Raw genomic sequence first — 20,008 nt, forward strand, 5'->3', positions numbered from 1 at the left:
AAAGCCACAAGGTCTTTCTTATTTGATACACCTTAATTAAGTTTCTCCTCAGGCTCCTGTTCTAAAGAAAACAACCTTAACATATTCAATCTTTTGTCATAACTGGAATCCTCATGGATTTCCTAAGGAAGAACTTGTTGCAAAAACCACCTGGGATGCAAATAAAGCATATCCAAGAAGTGAATATCATCACTGACTACTAAGATTCAGCAGACCCTGTTGAGACTGACATCACCAAAATTACACCTTTCCTCTAATGTGGGAGCAAAAGTGTACTCTGGACTCGAGCTGTGATCTAACGAGTGGTGCACAGGGTTCTGGCATAACCTCCCTGTCCACAGATTCTATGCCTCGGCTAAGAAAGGGAAGCATCGATATGGATGGTCTGGTCAGCTGGACAAACACAAGAGTAAATGGAATTTAATGTAGAGAAGAAGTGCAATGGGGGAGGTGCAACAAGCAAGGGGGGATGTACAATAAATGAGGGGATAATGAGTGGTATGGAGGAACAAAGAGAAGTTGGAGTCTACATCTACAGATCCTTAAAGGTACCAGGATAGGTGAGTAATTTGGTTAAAAAGGCATATGGGATGCTTTCCTGTTCAAAAGTTGTTTCCACTGGTAAGTTAGACTGGAACTAGGGGACATGGCCTCAAGATTTGTTGGAGTAGATTTGGGATGGAGATGAGGAGGAACTGCTTTTCCCAGAGAGTAGTGAATCTATGGAATTCTCTGCCCAGGGAAGCAGTAAAGGCTACCTCGTTAAATATATTTAAGACACAATTAGGTAGATTTTTGCATAGTAGGGGAATTAAGGGTTATAGGGAAAAGGCAGGTCGGTGGATCTGAGTCCATGGCCAGATCAGCCATGATCCTATTGAAAGGCAGAGCAGGCTCTATAGGCCAGATGGCCTACTCCTGCTCCTATTTCGTATTTTCTTGTGTTCACCAGCTGGTGAAAGTATGCAGCAGAGAGTTGAAATGCTCTCATAGGACACTTGAGCCATGAGGGTTCACGGTGTTGGAGACTCCCAGGGTCACTGCCTCTTGACTGTCCTGCTGATTGGAAGTTATGATTCTGGGACACAGCTATGTTAGGTTGACTAGTTTGCTGGCTCTCACGTGCTGGTGAAGAGGACTTTGCCTGAGCTGTGTGTACTTTTGCTGTGTCTGTTATCTAGACTGATACTGCTATTATCTTGCTATTGTTTTTCTGCTGCAGCATATTTACAGATGAACTGAAAAATGGACAGATCTCTCTTCTCAGTGGGGTAGAGCTTGACTTTGTGGGATAGTGTTTATTTCCATTGACTTCATTGAAGAAAAATGTAAATCAGGCTGCCAGTTCCCACAAAGACAGTCTGCCCTAATGTTACTGCAGTATCACTGTAGCTAAATATGCTTTCTTTTTTTTGTAAGGGCAAACAGTTCTGACACAGATGAAAGTGATGACTTGCCAATATTTACTGGCACCCACATACAACCCAGTGCTAAATCTAGTGAGTAAAATATGACATATATTAACATTTTGTTAATTTTTTGGGTGGACTTATTGCTGATACAAAGCATCACAGTTTTGGCAAAGTGATTCATGGGATACGGGGTTAATGCTGGAAAGGGGCATGGAGGTAAAAGATCAGCCATAGTCTGACTGGTGTAACAGGAATAAAGTTGTCAGCTTCTGCAGCTTGTGTGTTGTTTGGATTGCACAATCTAGTTATAAATAGGAGTGGAACATTTGTTGTGCCCTGGTAACCACATTTGACAGGTTGATAGTAAATTAAACTCTGGCCCCACAATAACTAGCCAATACCAAGAATATCAGTTTCTTGAAGATCAAGATCATAATATGCTTATTATATTTTTGTGTGAATATTATTGTCTATTGCAACCGGCTGTTTAAATGTACAAGACAAAGTTTGGTCTGTACCTATCCAGGTGATCAAACCTGGCACTCCAGTAACTTTTTCCAAATCCTACAACAAGGCCATTTCCTCAATGGATAAACTGGTACCCAAACCCACTGTGGTATCATCAGCTTGATAATAGTTTCATCATCCTTTATCATCTTGTTGTAAATGTGCCCTGGGGATATATTATACAAAATGGTAACTTATGTTGCTTATAGTTCTCTTGCACTGTGATTCCAGAATCTATTTTTTAAATCACAGTGGTTTGCTCTTTACATCCTCTGCATTCTTATGTTGCATTTAGCATGTGCATTCATTCAGAGTAACTATGGAGATTTAAGCTTGTTTAATATCACATTTGGTACTGTGCATAAGTATTGATGTTGAAATACAGCCAGTTCCCAGAGTGTTACAGTTAAGCAGAAATACATGAGGTGGTAATTTTAATTAAATTTTTTAAAATTTTATTTACAGCGTGGTAACAGGCCCTTCCGGCCCAACGAGTCCGCACCGCCCGTTTTAAACCCCAAATTAACCTATCCGTACGTCTTTAGAATGTGGGAGGAAACCGGAGCACCCGGCAGAAACCCACGCAGACACGGGAGAACGTACAAACTCCTTACAGACAGCGACGGGAATCGAAACCCGATCACTGGCGCTGTAATAGTGTCGCGCTAACTGCTATGAAAGAAACTGGGTCATTATGGATATTATCAGTTTATTTGGTTTATATTCTTCTGTCTTTCCACAATTTTTTCTTACTCCAAAACTTGTAGTTAAATTGGCTCTGTGCAGTAACAGAATGACAACTTTGCTCAGTGCTGGAGCCTGTATCTTAAGTCAGCAGGTTTTAAATTCAAGACTCAGTCCAGTCCTTGATCACATGATTTGGACTGATGCTTCCCCGCAGCTCTGATGGAGTGTTGCATTATCTGAGACACTGTCTCTTTAGATATTGAACCAAGCCCCCAGGTACCTGGTGATGTGAAATATTGTATAGCAATAATTAAAAAGAGAAGTGGGCTTTAGCATTTCAATCTACCTTTGATCCTTAACCACAGGCATTGTATGAGTTTATTGGGGCATGTACCTTTTGCTGTTTCTTGCTGTGTGTGAAAACTGAAATATTGTCTGCTGAAGGTGATATGGTCACTGCATTATAGCATAGGAACATTACTTATATATAGAATATTTATTCATTTAAGTTTATTTATTAATAAATAAACATATGTATTTATAAATCATATAGGTTTCATATATATGTGGCGACTCACTGTCCGCGCAAGCGAACCGGCTCAGCGGTCGGGGCACGCGTCGTCGGAGCGGTGCGGCCCAAGGTGGCGCTGGGACTTCGTCTTCCCCGAGCGACGGGGGAGAACCTGCACGTACAAAAAGTTTTGATGACGTAGCACATACGTCATTTCCGTTTTTGGAAGGCAGGAACTGCGCCGCTTAAAAGGCCTGTGCAAGGCGGGTAAATAAATCAGTCTTGTTCTACAGCTTGCAGACTCGTGTCTTTATTCTCGCATCGCAGTAGCAGCTGCTACATTGGTGACCCCGACGGTCCAAATGGATTTTTGGACCCACACAATGACCAACAACGCAGCAGCCAACGCAGTGGCACTCAAGCTGCCCACCTTTTGGACACTTCGGCCCCGCATGTGGTTCGACCAGGCCGAAGCCCAGTTCCAACTGCGGCAAATCACCTCCGACTCCACACGGTACTACCACGTGGTCAGCTCCCTGGACCAGGAGACAGCCGCCCAGGTTGGAGACTTCATTCAGTCTCCTCCAGAGGAAGATAAGTACCCGGCTTTCAAGGCCCTTCTCATTCGGACCTTTGGTCTCTCCCGTTGTGAGCGCGCCGCCCGCCTGCTTCATCTCGACAGCCTGGGGGACAGATCTCCATCAGCCCTGACGAACGAGATGCTGGCCTTGGCTGAGGGACACAAGCCCTGCCTGACGTTCGAGCAGGCCTTCCTCGAACAGCTGCCCGATGACATTCACCTGCTGTTGGCTGACGCCGACTTCAGCAATCCACATGAGGTGACCACCCGGGCAGATGTCCTGTGGAGGGCCAAACGCGAGAGCAGTTCGTCCGTCGGCCAAATCGCCAGACCGTGTGCCCAATGCCTACCTAAACCAGTCCCAGCAGCCGAGCGACCACACCCCAGAAACACAGACGACGACACTGATGACCAGCTGTGTTTCTACCATCAGAGGTGGGGCGCGGAGACCCATCGATGCCGCCCACCCTGCAAGTTTCAGGGAAATGCCAGGACCTGATGGCCACGGCAGCTGGCCACCGACACAGCCTCCTATTCGTTTGGGACAAGCAGCCCGGACGTTGTTTCCTTGTCGATACTGGAGCAGAGGTCAGTGTTTTACCTCCGACCGGCTGCGACAGTCACAGCAGGCAACAGGGACCTGCCCTCAAAGCTGCAAACGGCACAACAATATGAACTTTCGGTACCCATACAACCCAATTACAATTCGACGACAGCCGTTTTACCTGGAACCTTACCCTTGCCGCCGTCGCCCAGCCACTCCCGGGAGCTAACTTCCTCCGGGCCCACAACCTGTTAGTCGACCTACGAGAGAAACAGCTAGTGCACTCCAGAACCTTCCAAACTTACTCCCTGGGAGAAGCCAGCCTACCAGCCCCGCGCCTGGACTCCGTTTCCCTGTCTAGCAATGAGTTCACCAAGCTCCTAGCCGAGTTCCCATCAGTTCTGGCACCTCAGTTCACGAATTCGATGCCCAAACACCAGGTGCGGCACCACATCACTACGACAGGGCCACCCCTTCACACCCGAGCACAACAACTACCTCCAGACAAGCTCCGCCTGGTGAAGGAGGAGTTCCGCCGCATGGAGGAGCTGGGGATCGTTCGCAGGTCATACAGCCCCTGGGCCTCCCCCCTGCACATGGTCCCCAAAGCCACCGGCAGGTGGAGGCCCTGCGGCGACTACCGCAGGCTGAACGATGCCACCACCCCAGACCACTACCCTGTCCTTCATATCCAGGACTTCGCAGCAAACCTACACGAGGCCCACATTTTCTCCAAGGTGGACCTCGTCCAGGGATACCACCAGATCCCGGTCCACCCTGACAACGTCCCCAAAACTGAGCTCATCACTCTGTTCGGCCTCTTTGAATTCCTTGGAATGCCGTTCAGCCTTAAGAACGCCGTGCAGACCTTCCAGCGGCCGATGAGAATGTTCATTTATTTAGATGGCATTCTCATCGCCAGCCGTAACCGCCAGGAACACCTTTCCCACCTCCACCAACTGTACTCCCGTCTCAGTGATTTCGACCTCACTATCAACCCGGCCAAGTGCCAATTCAGCCTCGACTCTATCGATTTCCTCGGCCACAGAATCACCAGCGAGGGAGCAACACCCCTACCCGCCAAGGTAGATGCTATCCGCCATTTTGTCCGTCCCAACACAGTCAAAGGCCTGCAGGAGTTCGTTGGGATGGTCAACTTTTACCATCGTTTCATCCCTGCAGCAGCCTGTGTCATGCACCCTTTGTTCTCGCTGATGTCTGGCAAGGGCAAGGACATCGCCTGGAACGACAAGGCTGTGGCTGCCTTCATTAAGGCCAAAGAAGCCCTAGCAGACGCCGCAATGCTGGTACACCCCAGGACAGATGTCCCAACTGCCCTCACGGTGGACGCATCTAACACTGCGGTCAGTGGGGTACTGAAACAATTAATCGAAGGCCGTTGGCAATCCTTGGTGTTTTTCGGCAGGCACCTTAGGCCACCCAAACTTAAATACAGCGCCTTTGATCGAGAACTACTAGCGCAGTACCTGGCAATCCGGCATTTCCGGTATTTTTTAGAAGGCAGGCCTTTCACCGCTTTCACTGACCACAAGCCATTGTCTTTCGCCTTCTCTAAGGTCTCTGATCCCTGGTCAGCCCCCCAGCAGCGACATTTGTCCTACATTTCCGAGTTCACAACGGATATCCAACATGTCTCCAGGAAGGACAATGTTGTTGTTGACGCGCTCTCCAGACCGACCATCCACAGCCTGTCCCTGGCTGTAGACTACGCGGCCCTGGCTGACGCACAGCAAGCCAACAACGAGCTGCCCAGCTACAGAACTGCAGTCTCAGGCTTGCAGCTCCAAGATTACGTAGTTGGCCCAAGTCAACGGACTCTCCTGTACGACATCGCAACAGATCAGCCCCGCCCTATAGTCCCTGCAGCCTGGCAGAAACGCGGTTTCGACTCGGTACACGGGTTGGTGCACCCGTCCATCAGATCAACTGTCCAACTAGTCTCCAGCAAGTTCATCTGGCATGGCCTGTACAAACAGGTCAGTGAGTGGGCCAAGACTTGTCCGCACTGCCAGACATCAAAAATCCAACGACACACCAAGGTCCTGCCACAGCAGTTCGAGCCTACCTGTAGAAGGTTCGACCACATTCACGTCGACCTCTTTGGTCCCCTGCCTGTTTCAAGAGGAGCGCGGTACCTCCTTACCATCGTGGACCGGTTCACGAGGTGGCCAGAGGCAACCCCTCTTTCAGACATCACGACCGATTCCTGTGCCCGGGCCCTGCCCACAACTTGGCTCTTACGCTTTGGTGTTCCAGCCCACATCACTTCAGACAGAGGCGCCCAGTTTACCTCCAGCTTATGGTCTGCACAAGCGAACATGCTAGGGACGCAGCTGCACACCACCACAGCCTACCACCCTCAGTCAAACAGGTTGGTAGAATGTTTCCACCGCCATCTGAAATCAGCCTTGATGGCCCACCTGAAAGGTCTTAACTGGGTCGACAAACTTCCTTGGGTCCTGCTCGGCATATGCACTGCCCCCAAGGAGGATCTCCACGCTTCATCAGCTGAAGTCGTGTACGGAGCGCCCCTGGTCGTCCCAGGGGAGTTCATACCTGCCCTTGGGGGCAAGAGGAGCAACCTGCGGCAGTCCTAGGAAGACTGCGCGAGAGGCTCGGCAGCTTGGCACCGATTCCCACTTCACGACGTGGTCAGTCCCCATCCTGTGTGCCCAAGGGACTACGAGACTGTAAGTTCGTTTTCGTTCACAGGGGCACACCACAGGCACCGTTGCAACGACCATATGAGGGGCCGTTCCGGGTCGTCAGAAATAATGGGTCCACCTTTAGTTTGGACATTGGGGGCAAGGAAGAAGTCTTCACGACGGACCGCCTCAAACCAGCCCATTTAGACCTACAACAACTGGTTGAGGTCCCAACACCGCGACACGGAGGCCGACCACCCAAACAACGGCTAGCACAGCCCGTGAACTTTGGGGACCATATTGCTGGTTCTGGGGTTGGGGGGTGGGAGTTGTGTGGCGACTCACCATCCGCGCAAGCGAATTGGCTCGGCGGCCGGGGCGCACATCGTCGGAGCAGCGAGGCCCAAGATGGTGCTGGGCCTTCGTCTTCCTTGAGCGACAGGGGAGAACCCGCATGTGCGAAAAGTTTTGATGACATAGTGCATACATCATTTCCATTTTTGGAGGGCGGGAACTGCACCGCTTAAAAGGCCTGCGCAAGGCGGGTAAATAAATCAGTCTTGTTCTACAGCTTGCAGACTCGTGTCTTTATTCTTGCATCGCGGTAGCAGCCGCTACATATGTATATTTTGCAGCTTTACTGCTGCTAATTTCTGGCAATTCTTGGTTTTTGTTTGCAGTTAATTGCTATTACTATCATCCCCAGTAAAAACTCTATACAGACTAATCTGAGTAGAGGCAGCCATTGCATTTAATTTTCACCGCAGGAATGTAGTTTCCCAAAATAACTCTTTTACCATAACCCGTATTCAAGTGAATTGTTTTTTTGTTTAATAAATTCAGATTTAAAACAAATGAATTTGTTAAATGGCAAATCCAGTAGGAATTAAGGCAGAAGCTTTTGAACAAAATGGTTTTGGGGCAATCAAACTCATCAATAATTAAAAGGGCTGTTGTTGTTTGTATAACTTTACACTTAGGAAATGGATCGAAACAAATGAAGTTTGAAAATGAAGCTGGAAAGCAAAATGAGGTGGGTAACATGATTATGCAATTGGTAATTGGTTTATTGTTGTCACATGTACCAAGATACAATGAAAAACTTTTGCATATCATCCAGACAGATCGTTCCAAACATAAGTACATTGAAGTAGTACAAAGGGAAAAGCAATAACTTTTCAAGCTTTTCTGCAAAGCTTATTCTTAATAATTTTAAGTAGCTGTATTTTTGAATTTATTGACTGCTTCTTTTCTGTTCTGTAACAAGAATTTCAATAGTTTCAATTTAGCAACTGGGCATTTATAAAAATTCCACTGAATAGTCATAAGAAAGTAATTATAAAGTAATTTATCTCTTGGCTCTTGGGGGCTGCTGTTACTGGTTATTTGTTAAGTCAGTTTCCACAGCAACTTTTTGTATCTTTGGTATTTCAGTTATTCTGTAATTCCAGCTCCAGTCATGCAGAAAGGATGGACCAATCTTCGGACGGTATGTTTAAATGAAACGTGAATTTAAATGAAAACTAACACAAGATGTTAATACTTCAGTTAGTACATTTATTACATAAACTGAATGAAATTCAAAGGCAAAGACAAAACAAAATCATGTGCATTTTGTGATCTTAAGGAATATGTGGTTAAAACAATCACACTTGTACTGGGATGGGTTTCTAGATACAAACTCTCAGCAGAGCTTAGGGTCACTTCAGTCGACCTGTCACAGTTATGCAGGTTGTTTCCCTAACTGGAGCGGAGAATTGAGTATATTTCTGTTGCTTTTGGATCGTGCGCTGTCACTGGAGAAATGGAAAGCTGATGTTGGGACTTGTTGCCATTTTGTATGTCCTCATGCAGGCAGAAAATTAGATTGCTGAGCAGTTCTGCTACACTTCTGTGATCAGCACATACATTTAGTGGAAAGTCAGAGGCGAGAATGCTACCACATTGATAGGTGGGCATCACTTCAATGGTGTACCCAGCAGTGACCTTGTGACCCAGACTGAAAGTTAAACACCTCTGTGTTTCGGCTGGGGCTATCTTTAGTTGTGCCAGTATTGGAATGTTGTGTGCTTCTTTATTGGGTCAGGTAACTGTTTAATTTGTGATCCAGAGCAGAGGTCCATGTACTTTCACCAGTCTTGATAATGTAGGTAATTTTGTAAAATCCCTTAATGTACCCACCATCGTGTAGAGATGCTGACCAATAGATAATTTTGTTCATTTTTGCCCACAAATGTTATTGATTGCCAGATTTATGAGTTCAGTTCAGAAGTTCATCTGTATTGTTCTACCAATGTACCTATCTGTAATCTAACAAACATACCCCAATGAGGCAGGGACACATTCTTTTCCAACTGCTGCTTATGCCCTTTGAATTAAATTGACCTTTTCCAGCTCAACAAACACTTTAGCCTTTTCTACATTCATTTCTCTTTCTACTTTTTAAACCAGAAATGTTCCAACAATCCTGCTATCTTTGTTACGCTCATCTTTAGGATCTAGAAAGGCCAGCATGTTTTATCAATGAAATACTTAGTCACTGTTGTGCTGGAAATGCTCCAACCACAAAATGCTCCTACAACAAAGCCCCACAAACAGTAATGTATTAATGAGTGGATTTTTTTCTCTTATGATGGTTGTGGGACAGAGGAGAAACTCTGCTCCTTCTTCAAATATTGGTATGGGATCTATCACATAAACCTGAGAAATTAGACGAGAACCGTATCAGCTGAGGAAAAGCACTTTCAGAAAAGCAGAATTCCTTCAGTACTGGATTACCAGTCTTGATGATGTGCTCATGTCATAAGACTGGGGTTTGAACTCACAACTTCTGAGTGTGAGGCAAGAGTGCTACCACAGAACTGGTGCTGTGGATTAAAACTGACCCTGGTTTGAAATACTTTGAGTTTCTAGATTTAAGCCACTTTTTTTTAGGAATAAATGATGAATAATTTTTGCTTCAGCAAATCCTCCATGAGATCTTCGATCTAGTCTGTATGCTCTTTGCTTTTAGTAATTCCTTCTCTTTTCTATGGAACAGAATGGTCACTCTCCTTGCTCGCTACAGACAGTCCGGGAGGCAATCAAGAAGCCCGATCGAATGAGGTGCGTCGGGGTGCGTCGGAGTGTCGCTGAGGAGGGAATAAATTCTGTGTAGGAAGGTTGCCTTCATGTGTCATCAATTAACTGAACAAGGACAGGCAAATCTGGTGTCCATGGTGATATCTACAAATTGAACAATCAGATATAAATAACAATAGTGTGAGACAGAATATTTCAATTGTGATCATTATATAATATAAAACCATTTAATACCGAATGCTTTTCCACAAATTGAATATAGATTTATGCTTTAATCCATGGAAGACTGCAGTGTCCCTAGTTTGGCATTTGATGATTCATCTCTGTCACCTGAGACCTCAGGCTCTAATATGACAAGAGTCCCACCTTTCTGGCAGAGTAATGCTGTTGGCACTTGTGGGCGTGATGTCCCTCTTCTTAAAAACACTGCAGCCACAGAGAAAAGACATCAATGTTTTAAGTGATCATTTACCAGAACTGGCATTTGCACCCATCCCACAGTTACATGGTCACTTTCACTGCCAGCTGCTTTTTTGTTTCCAGATTTAACTTGAAACTAAATTAAAATTCTTAAACTGCTATGATTTGAATTTGCTGTTCTCCCTTTCAACTCATCAGGTTCATTGGAAAATATTATATTCAACTGTATCATCTAAATAAAAGTACATTAAAAGTGTGTTGGGGTATTAATAGAAATAATATCCAATAGTCTGGAAAATCTTCTAGTTGGGCACCACCGAAGTCTTGAGTGTGAGGAATTATTGGAGGTCTACTGTAAGTGATTTGATTCCACTTCCTTAACAACCTTCCCAACAAGTTAATCAGTCTCATTTTGAAATATTCAATCAGTTTAGCCTGAACATCTTTCTGTGGGAGTGAATTCCTGATTTCCACCTGCCTTTATGCGAAATGCATCCTGATTGGTGGCTCTTTGTGCTACAAATGTTCCACACTTCATGAACTCCACTGTCTGAGGGCAAATCATGAAGGACTTGAACTTGTGGTATGATAATTGCCTGACTGCAATGGACCCAGGTCCTGGAAGTCTGAAATAAAAGCAGAAAATACTGGATATACCCAGCAGGTCATGCAGAGTCTGTGGAGAACAGAATCAACATTCTCAATCAATGACTCTTTTGTCAGAAGAGTTGCTCACCTGAAATGTCAGTTCTGTTCCTTCCTGTGCAGATGCTGCCTGACCTGCTGATTGTTTCCAGCACTTCCTGTTTCAGCCAAGTTGCTTACATGAAATGGGTTGTGGTATTGTGTATGTTAAATGCATTAAACCAAGGTTGTCATAACAATGACTTGAGTGAGTTTAGAATGATAGGATGGCAGAGCACAGAAGGCAGCCTTTCAGCCATACTGTCTGAGCCAGCACTTCAAAAAAACACATTAATTATTCCCATTGCCCTGCTTTCTCTGTAAGTCGATAATATTTTCCATTTACAGTATATATCTAATTTCTTTTTTTGAAAGACACCTTTAGATCTTCCACTTTTCAGGCAATGCACTCTAGATTGTAAGTCACTGTGCAAAAGAAACTCACCCCTTCAGATCCATTGCTAGTTATTTTAAATCTGTACCTTCCAGTCACTAATTAATACGTTTTGTTTCAAAGTAATAGATTATTCCATACGCTTCCCTGCTGGTATTTAAACTAACAACATTTTTGTTTCTCTTTCAGACAATTGCTTGTACTGGAAATCTACCTTTTTATCCTCCTCTCACATTAGGTATGATTATTTGATTTTGCACTGCCTGAGCTGAAATGTAAACAAAGGTTGGGCTAAGTGTGGAGAGTGTTTTGACAATTAATCATTTGTGAATAGTTGGCGTATCTTCCTTCTGACGTATCCAAGCTAATGGAATATACAGAAAAGGGTTATTCAGCCCAACTAATCTGTGCTGTACTGCACATGAATATTCTCTCATTCCATCTTCCTCATCCCAGCTTCTATGTTCACTTCCCTCTTTATGTACTGGTCTTGTTTAATTCTGAAAGTATTTATGCAATTTGCCTCACTTCCTGTGGTTTATTTTCTGACCTCTAATTTTTATTACTTCCCTATCATATTTATTTATGGCAACTATTTTATATTTTATGGCTCCTAGTTTTAGTTTCTCTCACATAAAAATATTTTCTCTGCATCACCCCTATCCCACCCATGAACCATAGAACCATACAGCACAAAACAGGCCCTTCGGCCCACCGTGTCGTGCCGTCCATCAGACCACCCTCACACTACCTAACCCCTTCCTCCCGCATATCCCTCCATCTCACGTTCCTCCATATGCCTATCCAACAAGCTCTTGAACCTGTTCAATGTATCTGCCTCCACCACCACCCCAGGCAGTGCATTCCATGCACCAACCACTCTTTGGGTGAAAAACCTCCCTCTGACATCTCCCCTGAACCTCCCACCCATAACCTTAAAGCCATGACCTCTCGTCTTGAGCATTGGTGCCCTGGGAAGGAGGCGCTGACTGTCTACTCTATCTATTCCTCTCAATATTTTATATACCTCTATCATGTCTCCTCTCATCCTCCTCCTTTCCAGTGAATAAAGCCTTAGCACCTTAAGCCTCTCCTCATATTCAATACTCTCCAATCCAGGCAGCATCCTGGTAAATTTCCTCTGCACCCTCTCTAATGCCTCCACATCCTTCCTATAACGAGGCGACCAGAACTGAACACAGTTATAATGAGGCGACCAGAACTGAACACAGTTGAGATCATCCCTAAATCACTCTCCACAAAATAAAGCCCCCGACCTGTCCATTTGTTTCTGATTGTTGCGATCTCTCATTTCTTGTAAATTTGCAATTTCTCTCATGATTTTATGTCCTGTTTTATGGGAGGAACCTAGAAATGTTCGAAGTACTAAATACAGCCGGATTAATGACTTCTTTGGAATATTACAACCTAGGAGTCGAGAATAAGGCAAAGTTAACTTTTCAATGCTTTGTTGGCCTTTATCCTTCCCTGCTTTTTTCTCTTCACTATTTGTTTCCTAAGGTATAAGTGTTATTTCTGTTTTTTTTCTACCAAACTGTATTAATTCTACTATTTATTTGTCACTTTTTAGCCCACATCTGCAAGTTTTCTGATGCCTTCTGTACTAAGTTCCACTTTCCTTGTTGCTGCACGTAGGTCTGGTTTGATATCATTTGCAAATATTGATAAAGTTTCTTCTTCCCAAATGATGGAAAACCATTTGACTGATTGTAGCACACAGAGCTGTCTGAATAATTAATCATGACTATACCTTTCAGATTCCATGCTGACTGAACCTTTTAGATTCCATGTGGACTATTTCTTATTACATTTCTGTAACTTTTTAATGATCAGTCACATGTACATTGAAACACACAGTGAAATGCATCTTTTGCGTAGTGTTCTGGGGGCAGCCTGCAAGTATCACCACGCTTCCAGTGCCAAAATAGCATGCCCACAACTTCCTAACCCGCAAGTCTTTGGAACGTGAGAGGAAATCCACACAGACACTGGGAGAACATACAGACTTCTTACAGACAGCGGCCGGAATTGAACCCGGGTCACTGGCGCTGTAATAGCGTTACGCTAAGATTCCAGTATATTTTCTGGCACCATCATTTAGTTGCGTGGTCTGTTGTTCACTTTGTTTCATCTCCCTTTCTGTGTAAAGGAACATGAGCTGTCTATCAGATTCCCTGGTGTCATATATGTATTGGTCAGACCCTTGGGATCAAGGATGACAGACCTACACTCCTGTTTTTTGTGGGTGCTGAGGTGGCTAATGAGGTCAATATGGGAATGGCAGACTCTTCCACATACAGGATAGGTGGTTGCTGATGGGGTGGCAGGTGGGTAGATTGTGAGGTGGTCCTCTCTGTCCGCCACTTATGGATGACTTATTTGTGCTGCTGATGCATGGACTTGAGGTTTTCAATGTCATCCTGACTGCTGCTCCTGCACTTTGAGCAGTTGTGGGCCAGAGAGTTCTAGACATCAATGGGGATGTTGCATTTTTGCAGAGGCTTTGAGCACATACTCTGCCCTCTTTAATTAAACTTTTTGGTATATAAATTAGATCTGTCACTTCCTGCCTTAGTGTGTGTTGCGTACCATTCAGACTTGGATTTTTTTTTCTCTTTTAGTTTTAATTGTTTTTATTTTCTCTCATTCTCTTCAAACAGGATTGATATTCTACTTAAGCTCATCCTCAAGTGAAATGTCTTGCTTGCTATCTTTAGTTAAAATTTATGCAGTGTTTCTGCCAATTTGCTACCATTCTGTGAGTTTATCTTGCTATTTTATGCTTTGTCTCTTTTTCTTTTAATAACATGCCTGTAGAATACTGTTATTTCTTTAAATATAAATTCATGTCATTACAAAATTTCTTTGCCTTTGTTCTTTAAATTTTGTTCTTAAATTCTTTATTTAGTCCTCTGCCTTTAGTATCAAAGACTTTTTTCCTTTTTTGTTCTCTCTGCATCTGTGGTGCCCCATAATTAGCATGTTTGATGTTGGCTTTAACGGAGTGTATTTCTCTTGGAATACAGAATATACCTTTAAAATAACCTTGTTTTTGTTGATCTTCATTGTTCAAGATTTATTTGCAGTTTGTTTTGTTCTACGTTCATATCTTCAATCAAGAGAATTTTTGAATTGTTTTGTAAAATTAAAATAAATTATTGAATGTCTAGGAGTTTCATATAAGTAAACTGATGCTTCTTCCTACAGGGGAAAAACAGACAAACGATGGAAACTGCAGTGATGCAAGCACAAACATAGATCAAGTATGTTTGAACAAGTTTAAATATATTGGAATTCTCATCTCCCATATTTCTAAGTAACAAGATTGTAGGTGGTTGAAGTTCAACTCGAGATAGAATCCAATTTCTTTTGCGCAAAAGAACCCGACTAAGCTCAATAATTGTGTGCATGGAAGCCTGAGCGTGAAGGTTAGGAATTTAGTCTTCGGTCGCTATCATCTTTAAGAAGACCAATAACATGAGTAGGTGACGTTCCCATACCAAGTAGTTAAGATGAGCGTTGAAAGGAATACCTCACGGAATAAATCTGTAGAAAACAGCAGGAGTGCTCTTGACTTCCTCTGTGACGCCACACTATTCACTAAATGGAATAAATTAGTGACAAGAGCAGTTCTCAGCTAACCAGAAGTTCCAGTTGCTGAATCAAATGGATCTAACCACTTCAATTTTGTTTAAAGAAAATTTTGGGGTTTTTTTGGTAAAATTCTTATTGTTTCTATTGAAAGTTATTTTTTGTTCACTTTTATTCCTAAACATTTCAAGTTTAAGATTGTTTTAAATGAGTCTATTGCCTCCAGTCTCTTTAACCTCACTTGAAATCTATACCACTAGTTCCAGCCTCTTGCACCAACCTCTCACCTGTCACCACTGGTGTCCACTGTCTTCAGCTTCTTGCATGTCACTGTCTGAATTCCTCTCCTACAATGCAGGGTTACTGTGCAAGGCTGGGGATGAAGGAACCAGGGACCAGCCCCTCCCCCACAACAGTCACACATCAGAGATATGTATAACTTGAGTATTTGGATATGTGCACATACATCTGACCCCAAACATTAAGGATGTGTGTATGAGTCCCTCCAAAACCTGACAGACTTGCAGTTGCACTTGTTCCTATTTAAGTCCCAATTCTTTCTGTCAAGCACAGTTCCCTATGGACCACCTCCACTATAAACATCCTTCTTAAACAAGATTTCGGTAACTCCTGTGGTTGGCATCTGATTCTCTTTTTTCCCTAAACTGTTTTGGCAATGAATGATATGCTAAAATTGCCAAGTAATGAAATACTGTGTGGAGTTTTTTACATAAATAGTTATAGCCTGTGAAACATAACCACGAACTGATGATATTCAAGTGAATCAGATTGCCCCTAACTCACTTACCTTAAGGGAAAGGGCATCCTTGCTGTTCTCTTAGTGAGATGCTACATAACTAAGACTCAGAGCAAGAATCCCTTGGTTCAACTCCACATTAGCAGATCTCATTTGCATTGAGAACAATAACAACTGTCAGTGGTAGCCTCGGATAGAAGCTAGAAATTCAACCAGTGCACACTTTTTGTGTAATGCAAATTACTGTATGACTCGTGACAAAATATCTGGATGTGTAATTTTGGCAAGGTTAGGATCAGGTTTGGATATCACTGTTTACTATAAGTAACTCGCTTAGCTGAAAGAAGCCAGAGTTTGTCTAACCCCAGTAACAATCAGTGTTAACTTTGTTTCTCTTCCCATTGATGTGCCTGACCTTCTGAGTGTTTCCAGCACTTTGTTTATATTAAGACTTCTCCCTCTTGAGCGAATTAATACCTTTTGAAGTTGTATACTCAGTTTAATCAAATTTACTTTGTGTGTTAAGATTAATAATAGTCCCAAACTGCGAAGTTCTGAAGAAAGGAATTGCTTCACAGCTTATGGTTTATATTAGCAGCCAGGCAATGTGTGGCAGAGTCAGCATTCTTTCGAAATACTCCTGCAGATCTAAGGACCTCCTTCAGCATGAGGCCCAACACTTCTCACAGGAAAGAAAGGCTAATAAGTGTGGTCCAGACCAGCTAAGCAGCCGTAGGACTGGGGTGAACCACTAACTAACAGAAAGACCTAATCACATTTGGATTGTCCTCTACCACCTTTGGGTTACATGTTGGAATTGTTGACTTGTCATAGCAATTGGTGTCTACAATAAATGCAGATGTGATTTAGGAAAATCCCCATGTGGTAGAGAGGTTTGGGAGCTCTAGGTAAAAAAGAAAATCCCAAATTACTGAAACAGCCAAGAGTCAAGCTTAGACTTGTGTTGTTTCCTTTCAACAGGAGATTGATGACATGCAGCAGAATGTCCAAAAGGAGAGCACAGGAGGGACTTCAACTGCAATCACAGAACCTCATGAGCTATCAGGTAATAAAAGACAAACTATATACACCAGAGATCAAGTTGTGCTGCTGCATTCTTAATTCTGTTAGATACGACCGTAAGACATAAAAGCAGAATTAGACCATTTGACCTTCGCTGATTAATTTTCCCTCTCAACCCTATTCTCCTGTCTTCTTCCCTGTAACCTTTGGCACCCTTACTAATCAAGAACCTATCAACCTCCAATTTAAATATACCCAATAACTTAGCCTCCACAGCTGTCTGTCACAATGAATTTCACAGATTCCCACCCTCTGGTTAAAGAAATTCCTCCTCATCTCAGTTCTAAGGGAAAGGGACTTCCTTCTATTCTAAGGCTGTGGGGTCCTAGACTCTCCCACTACTGGAAACATCCTCTCCACGTCTGCTCTATCCAGGCCTTTCAATATTCAGTATGGTTTCAATGAGATACCACCTAAACTCCAGCAAGTACAGGCCCAGGAGCCATCAAACACTCCTCATACATTAACCCTTTCCAGCGCTGGGATTGTTCTTGTTAACCTCCTCTGGACCCTCTCCAATGCCAGCATGTCCGTCCTTGGATCTGGGGCCCGTAAGTGCTCACAACTACTCAAGGAGCTGCTCCTGTTTTCTTTTGGCTTGACAAAGTTGTTTCCAACATACTATTTTAGTATTTAAATTGAATAGCAGTTGCTGGGTGCTGATTATACTGAAATCTGTAGGAAGTTGGCAGATATTTTTGTGACATTTACATTGTTGCTTTACTACTAGATTTATACCCAGTAATTCAATGTGTTGAACTTGTTGCAAATTTCACTGAATGAGAGGTTTGTTTGGAAATAATCACCAGGCATCCTTTCAACAAAATAAACTAATATGGGTCAAGTGGCATGCAGATTTTATTCATCATATTGATAAATAATATTCTATTTTTAGTTTAGTTCTAATATTCCAAGACCAATTCACTTCCCAATTATTTCAGACAAGCAAACATCTTTACTTACTAAACTTTCTTTAATCCACAATTGGTAGAGATTCTGTTGCATTTCATTCTTGACAACCTGATGTAACTTAAACTTTGTAAAGCTAATATAGCAATGTATAATCTCCAAAGGGGAATAAGGGAAATAGCTGAAATTTGCTACTATTGTGACAGTGAAAACTGTATCCTTGTATTTTTTGAGCCTCTTACAAGTCTAACCACCAACAAACCAGCATTCTCAGTTTCCATTAGTTTTTGCATGTAACTTTATTTTTGGGATATGTGCATTATCCCCTGTAGTTCTGAGGTTGCTAAATATCAACAAGGAAGTATTTCCTGAGTGAAGTTAATAAAACCCAATTTTCTTTTTTCCTTTAATTATAATCTGATGTCTTCATTTTCTCTTTCTGGCTCACAAATTTGTGAGCTCCATTGAATTAATTTTGATTGTTTACTGCATGGTAAGAGGCCATTTGGCACAAATGGTTCATTCCACTATGCGTTCTCCTCAGCCCTTCTGCCCCACTTAAAACTCAATGTAACTTTCACATTCTTTCTCCCTCTGTACTTACCCGACTTTACCCACTGACCTCCAAGTTGCTGGTTCTGTGCTGTAACCAGCTTACCCAACGCCCCGAATCTATCAGGATCTTTGGCGTTTCTCCAATGGAAAAAAAAGTAACTTCCCAGAAAGCTCAAGTCTGTCCAACATATGCACACAAAAAATGCTTGTCCTTAACTAGCTGTCCATTATCTTAATTCTCTTTTATTTTTACTTCTCTCTTGGTTGTTCCCTCTCCGTCTGATACCTGTGCCCCAGACTTAAGAATTGGGAAAATAAAGTCTCCTAGTAAGAGGGTGCTCAGCAAAGAATCTGCCAACTGGCCTTCACTATGCAAGTATGTAATTTCTCTGTAGTTAACAATCATTCCTAATCATTTCTGAACAGCTACAGGGCAAGCACAGAAGTTCTGGAAGATGTGTAAAGAAGCTCAGTGTTTGGAGAAGATCTTCTTGACAATTCAGAAAGATCTGAATTCCATTCAACGAAATATAGCAAATGAAAATGCCACCAATAAAGGTACATTTGCATCAGATAGTAGTGAAATATGAAAATGATTATCTTATTCCTTTTTTTGTTCAATGAGCTAGATTCTCGATCATCTACACTTACCATACATTACATTAGGGGCTGTGTATCACATCCTGTTTCACTTCACCTGATGACTTTTCTCCCCCATTCCCCAATGTTCTTGGTTTCAAGCCACAAATCTGATTCACTTGCTCACTGGTCTGAACAGAGGAGCTTTCTTTAGCCCAGTATTGATGTTAATGCCCCAGGAACCACAGTCTCTCACTATTTTCTTAAACACACATTCACTGTGATCTGTTTGTCCTTTTGCCAATGCACACATGAATCAGGTAATAATCTAAAGATTATTATATCTGTGGTTTTTACATTTCAATTGGTTTTTCGCTCCTCTCATATTCTGGGCAAAGTCTCATTATAGTTCTACAATAAAATGGAAAACATTGAAAATTCTCAGCAGCAACAATGGAGGCGCTCCACAGATGCTGTGTATTTCCTGCATTGTTGTGTTTCTATTTCAGACAACTCTGTAGCTGCAGTTTTGTGCTTTGAGTCCTAGTTCTACCATACCATATCTCAATGTTCTTGCCCTCTAGGGAGTGATCAACACAGCCTTTGGATATCCATTTTTGATGCAGAGAATGATATCTATTCCTTATTCCTACATCTATACCAAATTCCTTTTTACACTCCAGCTTTAATATCCTTCATTCTGCCATAGTCTGATGGCCCATCTTTCTTCCTTAAATTCTCATATTGTTGCACTCTGGGTCCCCATATGTCCCTGACTTGTGGTCACATCCTGTCACTGACCATCTGAATCTACTGTCGCCTAGATCGATATCTGCTCCCCCTTCCTTGATCCTGCACACATGGACTGAAGCTCTAACTGCTTGGAACCACGGGTCCTCGGGATGCAGGCACTGTCCTGTAACTATAGCTGTTTGTAACCTTGTTGGTCCCCGCCATTTAAACCTGCCCCAGCTATGACACTCCACGGTTAATTCTATCTAACCTTGCATGTATATGTAGTTCATTA

General features: G+C 43.0%; 2 protein-coding genes across 2 annotated transcripts in view; one reads left to right on the forward strand and one right to left on the reverse strand.

Moving 5' to 3' along the window:
• LOC127569642 (histone-lysine N-methyltransferase SETDB2-like) overlaps positions 1-20,008 on the forward strand; it is a 96,776-nt gene that overhangs the window by 70,235 nt on the left and 6,533 nt on the right. The window contains exons 24-31 of the mRNA XM_052014441.1: positions 1,420-1,499; positions 7,888-7,940; positions 8,342-8,396; positions 9,948-10,012; positions 11,676-11,724; positions 14,715-14,770; positions 16,837-16,921; positions 18,829-18,960. Of these exons, the coding sequence (XP_051870401.1) occupies positions 1,420-1,499; positions 7,888-7,940; positions 8,342-8,396; positions 9,948-10,012; positions 11,676-11,724; positions 14,715-14,770; positions 16,837-16,921; positions 18,829-18,960 (575 nt within the window). The remainder of the gene's footprint in view (positions 1-1,419; positions 1,500-7,887; positions 7,941-8,341; positions 8,397-9,947; positions 10,013-11,675; positions 11,725-14,714; positions 14,771-16,836; positions 16,922-18,828; positions 18,961-20,008) is intronic.
• The window catches only part of LOC127569063 (RCC1 and BTB domain-containing protein 1-like), a 54,259-nt gene continuing 44,242 nt past the window's right edge, over positions 9,992-20,008 (reverse strand). The window contains exon 13 of the mRNA XM_052013358.1: positions 9,992-10,132. The gene's annotated coding sequence lies outside the window, so the exon portion shown is untranslated. The remainder of the gene's footprint in view (positions 10,133-20,008) is intronic.

Source organism: Pristis pectinata, chromosome 4, assembly GCF_009764475.1.
Source record: "Pristis pectinata isolate sPriPec2 chromosome 4, sPriPec2.1.pri, whole genome shotgun sequence".
NCBI lineage: Eukaryota > Metazoa > Chordata > Chondrichthyes > Rhinopristiformes > Pristidae > Pristis > Pristis pectinata.